The sequence below is a fragment of the Prunus dulcis genome, unplaced genomic scaffold (assembly GCF_902201215.1).
Source record: "Prunus dulcis unplaced genomic scaffold, ALMONDv2, whole genome shotgun sequence".
NCBI classification, from domain to species: Eukaryota; Viridiplantae; Streptophyta; class Magnoliopsida; order Rosales; family Rosaceae; genus Prunus; species Prunus dulcis.
In genome coordinates, this window is record NW_023010072.1 from 46,652 (window position 1) to 57,820 (window position 11,169).

The 11,169-nt window shown below is 38.3% G+C and overlaps 1 protein-coding gene across 1 annotated transcript; it reads right to left on the reverse strand.

Annotated features, from left to right (window-relative positions):
* Positions 1 to 2,087: 2,087 nt before the first annotated feature.
* On the reverse strand, positions 2,088 to 6,553 carry LOC117612790 (nascent polypeptide-associated complex subunit alpha-like protein 1). The gene is made up of 4 exons (XM_034341434.1): positions 6,386 to 6,553; positions 4,367 to 4,451; positions 2,790 to 2,917; positions 2,088 to 2,681 (listed from the first exon to the last, which is right to left on the reverse strand). The coding sequence occupies exons 1-4, from the start codon at positions 6,443 to 6,445 to the stop codon at positions 2,349 to 2,351; spliced, it is 606 nt and encodes a 201-aa protein (XP_034197325.1). The 5' UTR covers positions 6,446 to 6,553; the 3' UTR covers positions 2,088 to 2,348.
* Between the last annotated feature and the right edge of the window lie 4,616 nt (positions 6,554 to 11,169).

Here is an 11,169-nt window from a genome sequence, read left to right on the forward strand (position 1 = left end):
AGTAACACATCAGAATCACACTATACAGATCTACTACATCAAATGGAAAATCCCAAGTTTCAAGATTCACATATCCAGACCAATCTAAATGNAATTGGTACAAACCCAGATGAATGAGCATGAATATTCAACAAAACCTAACCCAAAGANATTAAAGCCAAAACGAATTTAACACAAACCCAAACAATCAAACTATAACTCATTTCACATAATCCCACTGATATTAANAAAATAACCATCAACACTACCTTTTCNNGGTCGGCAATCCACTAGAGCTTCAAGGTTGCAAGCAGCTATTCAGAAGACATAGCTAAAGGGAAGGGTTCGCGATTCCAAACAGAGAGCAAGAGATCGAATAGGGGAGAAAGAGACATAACGAAGCTAGAGAGAGAAACNGCTGCGCTATGAGAAAGAGAGCAAAGAGAGAGACAGAGAGTTGTGCTAGAGAGAGAGAGAGCCAAGATAGAGAGAGCCAAGAGAGACACAGAGAGCTGTGATAGACAGATACCAAAGAGAAAGAGAGNTGTGCCAGAGAGAGAGAGCTGTGTGAGCTAAGAGAGAACAAAATTTCTGAACTTGTGAAAAATCAGCAATAAGTGTACAATAATTTTATATTTATAGGTGATAGTTGTACAAAAATTGGGAAGGGGTGGTATTTTTAGTTAAAATTATGAAATGAGTGTCATTTTAAGCTATTTCCCTAGAAAATTTGGTTTGCAAACTAGTGGTAGAAAAATACAAGACTTGGAAGTACAGGATTTTAAAAAAATCTCTGGATGCCAGTGGGGTTGTACCGCAGTGGTTCTAGTGGTCCCCTTCCCCCACCCCAACACGGCACCTGGGTTTGAAACTTGGTAGTGTGCAATCTTGAGGAACCCAAACCAATGCTTTAGTCCCCCTCCATAACGCTTGGCCAAAAAAAAATTCTCTGGATTTGACAGTTGTTTTCTACTGCAGGCTGCTTGCAAGAAGGCCCCTGACAGCACAGATGCCAAGAGAGCCCAGCTGAATTGGGAAACAAGATATACTAGATGATGGCAATGGCCCTTGGAGGAAGATGGGGTAGTTTGGAAGATGAGGAGGCAAAGACGGAGGTAGCCAACGGTAATGCGGCAAAACCGTCTGGTGTAAGTGCTGGTGAAGCCTTGGAAACACAAGTAATTGAACCATTAGAAGTGAGAAGGCAGAGACCGATCCATGGAATGTTTTATTGTCTTCAAGAGATTATCCTTTAGATAAACATTTTGGCAATATTTTATTTACCTATACAAGAAAGCATAAGGTTGCTAACTTGCTGTGGAAGAAAGATACTTGTTATGGACTTGTGCTTTTACCAATTTCCACCGTGCGAAAAACAATTCAATATTCTCAGATACAGGGGACACTTAATCTTTTACCTCCTTAAAATATTATCAGAGCTCTATTTTCAAGCACAAAATCCAGTTGTACATTCATCCTCAAGTACGTAACAAATCTGAATCTTCACAAATGCAAAAGCAGAGGGCTCTTCAAGCTCAAAATGTAGTGATTGAAATTAAAATTATGTTTCCACCAACCCTGCAGAATATCAGGGCTTTCCCTTTCAATGCAAGTTTCAGGGATGATGATCATCCAACACATGGTTGTCTAGGCTAGTAAATTAGTCAGCTAGCTCGTTCACTAAAACAGAGGCCGCGGCAAGGATTGACTGAAGCCAGCTTCTGACCCCTACTCGGAGAAAATCTTGGGTCTGGCTGGTGGATCATGTCACCCATCCACACTTGTATTTAAAAAAAAAAAAACATAAATCGATCAATTAATCAATAATGATCTGTTTGGAAGTGAATTTTGGAGGGCCGGAATCACACCCAAACAAACAAGCTGCTTTTTCATAAAATCACTTAAATCATTATATGGAGAATAGCAAGTGATTGTCAGTCTATCTACAATCTCTACCAAACGAGCAGTAGACGGACAGGTGTCAAAACGGTAGATAGGAGACTGGGAGGGCACAAGGTAATTGGGTACAAGAAATCTCAAGCCTAGATAATAACCCCCAAACCTGGTATTTCATACATCACACCAAAAGTACAATCTAACACAAGAAAAGGACATATGCATCACCACTGATTATAAGCATGCTGAGCAACTGATATGCAAGATGATATTGTATAAATGATGTGGTGCAATGCACTACATGCAAAGACATCCAAACCATACATCATAACCATCAGAGTTATATCATACTGGTACAAGGATTAAAGAAACAAAGACATTCGAAATTTCAATCTCAAATTCTCAAGTAGACATTACTGGGAGCCCAAAAAAAAAACAACTCATCAGATGTAAAGTTTCGCCGAGAAGGTGGCTCAGTTTGTTAATTCCATAATGGCAGAAACAATGTCTCCTTCTGCTGCTTTGAGTGCTTTAACAGCTCTTGGTCTTGAAACCCCAGCTTGTGTCATCACCAACTCTATGTCCTTGGGTTCCACACCAGTTTCATCTATATCTTCATCATCTTGAGCCAATGTTGATGGCTCAGGGTTTGCTGTCACATTATTTAGATTAGGAGCCTTGAACTGCTCCGCAGCCTGAGTTTGAAGTTGTGAGCTTAAATCTTCAATCTTTGCTTCCCCAAAAATGACATACGTATCAGATGCAGGGCTCTTAAAAACATCTGGCTTTGAGATAACAAACAGAATCTGCAAGAACAAAGATAAATACATTAACTATATTCATAAATCTCATTTAAGCCAAGATGTTGCAATCAAAAGAAAAAAGGAAAAAAAATGCGACAAATCAACACCAACATTCTTGCTCTTCTTGACAGTCACACGGCTGACACCTGGTATTGGCTTCATTCCAAGTTTCAACATTGCCTTGCGACTCTTCTTTTCACTTCTGCTCTGCTTAGACCTACCACTTGCATCTCCTTGTCCTGCCAGTGACATTTAGACAAAAAATTTATACCCATATTTACATTGACTATACAAGATACAATGTAGAACTTCCCTCCAACCCAACCCACCCACCCCCCATTTTTTATAGCAGCAAGGACCAGAGCAAGAATTATCGTCTCAGGGTAACCTCTACGGCTAAACCAAACCATTCAGTTGAAAAATTTTACCAAAAATTCAACACTCTTATATCTTTAATTTTTTAAATTTTCAGTCACACAACCAGATAATTATGGGCATATTTCTGCCCAGAAAGAAAATCATAACCAGAACAAGAGAGAGGCCAAGCTAAACGAAGAGACAAAAACACTGCATGGTGCATTGAAGACAGCAACACAACCTTTTACCCATGGCTTCTACTTATGTTAATGGAAAGATCATTCAATCCCCTAATCAAACTAAATTTTTTTTATCAAAAAATAATAAAATTAATACTCAAATTCAAATATGCTGCTCAGATTGCCTAAAAAGTTTTCTACCTAATCTATATATATAAAGGCAGAGTTAGAGTTTGGTGTAACTTTCAAAATAACAAGAAATATCCTTTGCTAATTAGAATTCTAAAATAATACAACTTAATTAATGAGGAATAAAATAGTAAAAGCAATCTTTTAAATTAAAAAAAGTTATTAAAGTAGGCTAGTAAAATTATTAAAGTAGAACTGTTACCATTTGAAAAGGACGAAAATGGGAGAAAGAAATCTGTTGAAATCTGTTGAAAAGGACAAATACCGATGAATGGCCTTCAATCATTTTTCTCGGTTTAACTATTCATTTGAGAGTATAAACCGACAAGAAAAACTCCAACATTCAGTACAATCATGTCATCTTTCATTTCTAGATGACACAACGAAGATCAGGTATATCATTTATCTGCCATTTCATTTCACTTACAAACTCTGTGGCGTGTGATTTTGGAATTCTAGTTGTTTCTATGATTTCCCTGTTCAGATTGATTCCCTTAATTTTTTTTCTGGCACTACAAATTTTATCTTATCTTTCCGTGAAACTTTGATGTTTTATTCATAAGGGGTTAGGTGAATAGTGCAATAGTATAGACATGTTTAAAGAGTGAATTTTTTATCAGATATTGGCGACAATAAGAAAAAATGTCAGATACTTCAGGATCAAACATCTATGTCCGCATTACTTAGATTATGTACATTTTGTTCCTAAATTCATTGTCAAACTAATAAAATATATATATTTAATATGAGTGATGCAATAAATGAATGTGGGCATAAAGAAAAAACAATCTTTCAAAAGAAATATATAAATGAGTGAGTATAAATTGGAAAGAAAGGGTAATTTTTTGGGACAGTTATGGGTATGTCCATCTTGGTAGTAGAAAATGCCTTTCGCGTGCGAAAAGTGCATGCAGAGAAGCTTAAATAAATAAATAAAATTAACATTTTCAATGTGCACTTTACCTTCCACATCATCGTCATCCTTTTCATCATCTTCATCATCATCGTCATCTTCATCATCTTCGTCCTCAACTACAGGCTCATCATCCTACACAAAATGCCACTCAAACTTTCATGCCCAATAAAGAAATAGTGAAGCATCCTAGATAATGTATTGAATGATAGCTCTAACAAAAGAGTATATTTGCTATTCTCCACCACTAACCATCAACACAAGGTTAACAACTATAGTAGGAAAGGACATAACTAAAACACTGTCATATATTGCACATAAACATGACAAATTAGTAACCAAACAAGTTAAACATATAACTTTATGAACCTCTGAGACTAGTCAATTGGAAATCAAGTTAAGCCAAGTACAATGGGTATTGAGTGGATTGAGCATCACATTCTTTCTCCCACTAATAGAAAATACCAACTTAGACTAGTGATCTACTGTGAAATATTTTATAGTTCAAGATTGATGTCACAATAGTAGGCCACTAATTACGCCAACAAGATTGTCTTAATCCGGACAAAAGATGAAAATGCTAAATAAACATGCCTGTTAAATCTAACCAGATAAATATGCTATATGCTTGAAAGCATCAACTGAGGAAACATACTCCAGTTAATAGAATACAGGCAAGATGTAAAATACCTTGTAATGAGCAAAGTTTGAAAGTAAAATAAGATACAATCAGAGATTGACTAATCTCGATTATCCAAACCAAGTTCTTAATGGGCAGCTGATTAAACACAGAAGTGTTCACTTCCCAAAATGATTCTTTATTTCACCTAAGAAAATCCACACTTCCATGATTCCTTAATTTGAGAGGGAACCAAAAAAAAAAAAAAACTAAATCCATACAATTTTAATGCAGCTTTTTGAGGTGTAAAAATATTTTAAGGATCCTCCATGATCATTCCATTCCTCAATTCTTAATATTTAGCTACATAATGCCACATTTTGACCTACTAATATTAACCCCAATGTTAGGTGTAACAATATGCCGATCTATGTGAATGACTGAACCCTTACAAAACCTATGTCCTCAATTAGGTTTCTTTCTTTGGCTGGGCAAGAATCGATTATAGACCTCCCAACCAAACGAAGGTCTGAAGCCACCCATGCAATATCAAACTCATAACAAGACTTCACCTCAAGTGCTAGAGAAATAAAAAACAGAAGCTCCTCACATCATCTGATTCATCAGACAGTTCTAGTTATTCTCCCTTGACCCTTCTCACACCCCATTGATTCAAACCTCAGTCGTCTTAATTCAGTAAGAAGCAAATCATATAAAGTCAAATTTCGGTTCACATTTTTGCAATTGGCTGATGCAGTGTGATATGGAAGGCTGATTAAGAATCACCCAGGATAACCAAAAAAAAACAACCTTCACCAACCAAAGCATTAAAGAAGAAACAATGATACAAGTGAAACTAAAAATGAAAACTCAAAGGTCAGCAGTATATCTAGTTCTCCAAACTGTAAGGAAAGGTTTCCAAGCGACCCCGATAGCTACTACATAACTAAAACGTAAGCAAAAAAAAAAAAAACACCCACGGTAAACTGGATCACATCCCCTCTAAAATGGATACAAAACTAATTCTAAAAGCTGATCACAAGGAAATAATATTAAATAAAAATTAAACCCTTATAGGTCTCTAGTTAAGTTCACTATGTAGAAATGTGTTCCGCATTCATCGATCCATTGGAAAGATTTATCGGAAATTCAACACCATAGCAGCTAAAACGCAAAATATAACAAACAAACAAAAAATCACACTCCAACCATAAAATATTTCCAAATCATTTTCTAGATCAGCTAATTTTCTCCATAAACCAAATATTATACCCAAAAAAAAATATTCCAGGCAATATCAATATTCCTAAACAATAAATAAAAGAAAAACCAGAAGGCATAAGCCAATCCAGAGAACTATCACATATCACAAGCCTCTACTCAAATGAAACCGTTGATAAACTGAGAACGAACATGTAACGTGAGAGAGAGAGAGAGAGAGAGAGATTACATGAATTTTTTGCTGTTCGAGTTGGGCAGCGAGCTCCTCTTCTTGAGTTTGGGCAGTCATGCTTCGTACAGTGCAGTGTGGTTCGACTTTGAGACGTCTTCGGACTAAAACCCTAAAAACCCGAAATGTTTCACAACGACGACATTATATATCACCGAGATTGTGGAGGCTCTCATTCCCTTATTCCTGCCGGGTACGGTTATGGTGCTTTCCGGGTCAACCCGTGATCCAATTGACCTCTTTTATGAACCAATGTCTTATGATTCTATGTGTGGTTGAGATTAAAACTTGAAATTAACAACCAAGGGGAATGTTTTTTTTTTTTTTTTTGGGGGTTAGGCCTTCTCTAACCCGGGCTATATCCAAATTTTCCCTCCCTAAAAAGTAACTATTTGGGTTTCGCCCAAACTCAAATCGTTTTTTCTCCTAACCCTCCGGACTCAAATTTTAAATCCTCAACTTTATTAAATTGTTTAAGAATTGTTTAATTCTAATTTTTTTTTTTGTAAAATTTTTCTTCATTAATCTTTTTAAATAACGTCATAATTTAATTTTTTCAACAATTTGACCTTAAAAATTTTGAAATTTCATAAATTTAATTTTATTCCAAAAGTATGAGAATGAAGAAGATGATGTGCTTGAAATGATATCAAAAGTATGAGAATGGAAGAGATTGATGAAATTGACAAAGGAAAAATAAATTGAGAAATAGAAAAAATGTTTTTGGTAGATTAATTGAGAAATAGGTGAGTATTTATAGAGTTTGGAGTGAGATTTGGGATTGGATCTTATTTGGATTAATTTAAAATATTATTTTGACCGTTGGATCTTTTTTTTTTTACCGTTAAAATAGCATAGATTTAATCCCATCGTTAATTTAAGTTATATGTACATACAAAAACAAAAAAACAAGAGCAACATTTGAAACCGTTGGATTCCAATGGCAATTCCATGGAATAGCGACAAGTGGTGCAAAGAGAAGACAAAAAGCAAGCTACAAATTTGGAGGTGGGCCCCAGGTCAGAATCTTTGCACATGGGGCTGTTTGAGATGTGCAGTGGGCTCCCTTGAATAACGTTGGGTCCAAATTTGGGTTTTCCCAAATTTTGGGTCATTCATTTTCTTGGGTTGAGAGAGGTTTTGGGCAATATTTTGGGTTTAGGTGACAGGACCCGAACCAAATTCCGCTTTGGAATTCGAGTCGGACCCTGTGCGTGTCCAATACTTGGCGAATGTCGGGCACAATTGACCTACTTGCCCTTCGGGCTGTAATTTTAACCTTGACTCGTACCGAAAATTCGGCAGAGTCTCCCCTGTATTTTGCTCAATCCCAAAATTAACACCTGTCAAAACGAGCAATAATATCTACACAACCAACTACCAGCACTTCAATATACAAGCCAATAGTTCCATTATCACTCTAGGGCAATATATCAGAGCAGTTCTAATAGCATACAGATAGGTTACTCTTTTTACAAACCAACCTTTTTGTAACAAGAAGGCGCGGAAGTCAAGATGGCTCGGTGGTGGATTTCCTGTGCACGCTACATCCTGGGGACGCAAAACATTCAAAAACGTGAGTGGACAAAAATAAAGGTTCATAAAATATCCTAAGTGTTATAAAACCAAAGAATTGAGGAGAGAATTTAGAAGCAGAGAAAACCCCTCAGATTGGTTTTTCTCTTCAGTAAATTATCTATCTCTTTAATTACAAGGAGGGGTGAACCCTTTTGTAGGCAAAGCCCCTTCCAACATGTGGTGGGCTCCACCTTATCATTTACAACACTCCCCCTTGGAGACCACAAATGATACGGAATATGCCTCGTTAAAAACCTTGCCAGTAAAAACCCAGTGGGACAAAAACTGGTCGAAGGGAAAAAGAGTACATAACCATGTGTAACATAAAATTCTGTGTATATTGACATGCGTGCGACACTGCCTCGTTAAAACCTTGCCAGGAAAAATCCAGTGGGATAAAAACCTGGATGAAGGAAAAAGAGTACAGTGTGTAAAGGTCTTTATTGACAGCACGCTCCCCCTGATGCTTGGCAAAATATCTTTAAGCCATACTGTTGATCAGCTTTCTGAATATCATAGTTGACACTGCTTCTGTGAGTCAATAGTGTATGAGGGTCTTTATTAATACCACGCTCCCCCTGACGTATATCTCCCCCTGAAAACTTCATGACTAGCTTTTTCCAGTAAGCGACCATAGAGATTTCCAGAGTCCGCATATCTAATAACACTTGGGCTATTTATAAGTTCACTCAAAAATATGCCCGTATATGGTGTTGTGCTTAGATAGCATCAAATATGCCTCACATTATCCCAAAACGATGGTGATGGAGTTGAGCTCTATCTGGAAAATACGATGTCCGCTCCAATATACTTCCGGAAAATCCTTAAAGTGTCCAACGGATAATCCTCATAAAAATACTTCAATACTTTCTTAGTATAAGCAAGAATCTCGTTGGCATAAAGCTCGATCTTTAAGTCGAGACAAATATGTCTTGAATTCTTCAGAAGCTTTAATGTGTTGTGTGGGGGTCTTTTTTCTCCCGGCAGCTGTAAATGGGCTGGGCTGCCAGAAGAGGGAAATCACTGAAATTGCCCCCTGTGCTGGAGTTCGAAGATTAAGCCCCAAAAGCACTTCGAAAGGGCAACAAAACCTTAGGAAGTGTTCTGGTTACCTTCACCAATGAAAATGAGAGCTGCTTATAGGTAATTTATGCTTGCTTACAGATAAAGTTTTAGCTTAGCATGAGGAGATTGTGGCATGGGAGCAAGGTCAGCATGAGTTGAGCACCAAAGAGGAAAATAAGGCTTCCTAGGGAGAAATGGGAGTGTTTAAGATGAGGGAGACAAGGTTTGCAGGATGATCTTGGCTAAAAGGGGCTAAAGGAAGGGCATTACTTCTTCCGGCAGCTTGACAGACTTTGAAAATAGTCTGTTAACAGAGAAGAACGAAGAAGAAGAGTGAATAGGGCTACTGGACTTTGCTAGTAAGAGAGGAAGCTTGCTCTCTCAGCCTGGGTTGGTTTTTGCTAGGTGGAGGGGACCTCCTTTTATAGCTGCGGGAAACCATCCTTTCCCAAGAAACCCTAATGGTTTCTTCCCAATCTTGGCAAGTCTGTCCATCCTTTTTCTTCTCTTCTCTTGACTTTCCTATCTGGGTGAGATTTCCCCTCATCCATTTGCATAAAATCAGGAGTTTTGGAGCTCAAGACCCCCCTTTCCCGCGGCTGTTTCAGTAGAAGCTCCACTCTTGGCTACCCTCTTCCTTCTCTTTCCTGGAGCAGTACTAATAAAGGAAAACAACTGGGTGTATATGCTGGTTTGAAGAGGATCTCCCCCTTCCTGACAACTTATATGCTAATATCCATTGGTCTCTTTGGTGTTTTGTTTTGGAACTTGGTCCATTCCCATGTGCTGATATTTTCCAGCGGCTCTGTTTTGTGATTCTACAGACCTCTCCTTCATGGCTTCTATTTTTTTCTAGCAAAGGGCTGGGGCTTTTGTGGATTATTGTGAAGTTTTGTATGGGCTAAGGTACTCTACTAAATAAGTGGGCTATTTAAACATTGGGCTTTTGGTTGGGCTATCCTTTGACTAGGCTAATTTTGGTTGAGTTATTTTTTCCCTTTTTTGCTCACCCATATATTTGGGCCTAAGAAATGGGCTTGGGTCCCGAGGCTCCCAAGCAACCCGGAACCTCCATTTCTCGTCCCATCAATGGGCCTCATGACACCTGTTACCATCCATACCACAACCCACTCAAGCAAGCCCCGGGCATCTTGCGTGGCTTGGGCCCACTTAAGCTTGTAGCATGACATGTTGTTTATTTGCTTGGCGTGGCATGTGTATAAGCGCATATGGCGAACTTTCGCGTGCCCAAATTGGGTTTCTTCTCGGTAAGATATCGCATTGGGCTGAGAATTTATTTGGGCCGAAGCGTGGATTTTTTGGGCCTCAACATTAGCCCCCTTGATTATTGGGGCCATGAATGTGTGTTGAAATGGTCCAAATAATCAATTTCCAGCCCAAAATAAATTGCAGTGGCATGGCATGGCATGGGTTCAGGAGCAACTTAAGGATGACCAGTTAAGTGTCTCTGAAATTACAGCCAGGTCTTTTCCGGGAAGGTTGGAGGGGTCGCAATGGTCCCGCTTAAAACCCAATCCTTCTTAGACACCGAGGGTGTTGCCTTGAAGAACTTTCCTAGACACTGTAATTTTGGAGATTACTTACTAGAGTTACCAAGAGTTGACCTATTTTGTGGCATGATATAGGAGAAAATGCTTGGTGGATTAGCTCAAAATAACTTAGCTTGCATGATTTATTTGCTTGAGTGACTAGAGAGACTTGATTTTGCATGGTTGTGATTCGCAAGAGTTGTATTGATTTGCACGCTTGATGTTGGCATGTATTCTTGGTATCTGGCTTAACGCTTGGCATTGACATATATGCTTGGCTTTGACTTGTATGCTTGGATACTTGGCATTGGCATGTATGCTTGGATGCTTGGCATTGGCATGTATGCTTGATTTTTGCATGTATGCTTGGTATTGCTTGGCTTTGGCTTGTGTTGAGTTTACAGCACCAGCCCTAGAACACTTGAATTTGGCAGACAAAACCTTAGTGAACGTGATAGTGTGCGACATGATGGCTAGATATTGGAAGAATGCTTGAAGTAGAGCATGTGCTGGGAGGGTATTTGGAATAGGGCATGTGCTAGAAGGATATTTGAAACAGGGCAGGTGCTGAAAAATATTTTAAATAGGGCA

Excerpts from the sequence above, each read along its gene's own strand:
- LOC117612790 (XM_034341434.1), bottom strand. The coding sequence starts at position 6,445 with ATGACTGCCCAAACTCAAGAAGAGGAGCTCGCTGCCCAACTCGAACAG. Across the intron at positions 4,452-6,385 it reads TCGAACAGCAAAAAATTCAT|GATGATGAGCCTGTAGTTGA; the intron begins GTAATCTCTCTC and ends CATTTTGTGTAG. Across the intron at positions 2,682-2,789 it reads CTGTCAAGAAGAGCAAGAAT|ATTCTGTTTGTTATCTCAAA; the intron begins GTTGGTGTTGAT and ends TTGTTCTTGCAG.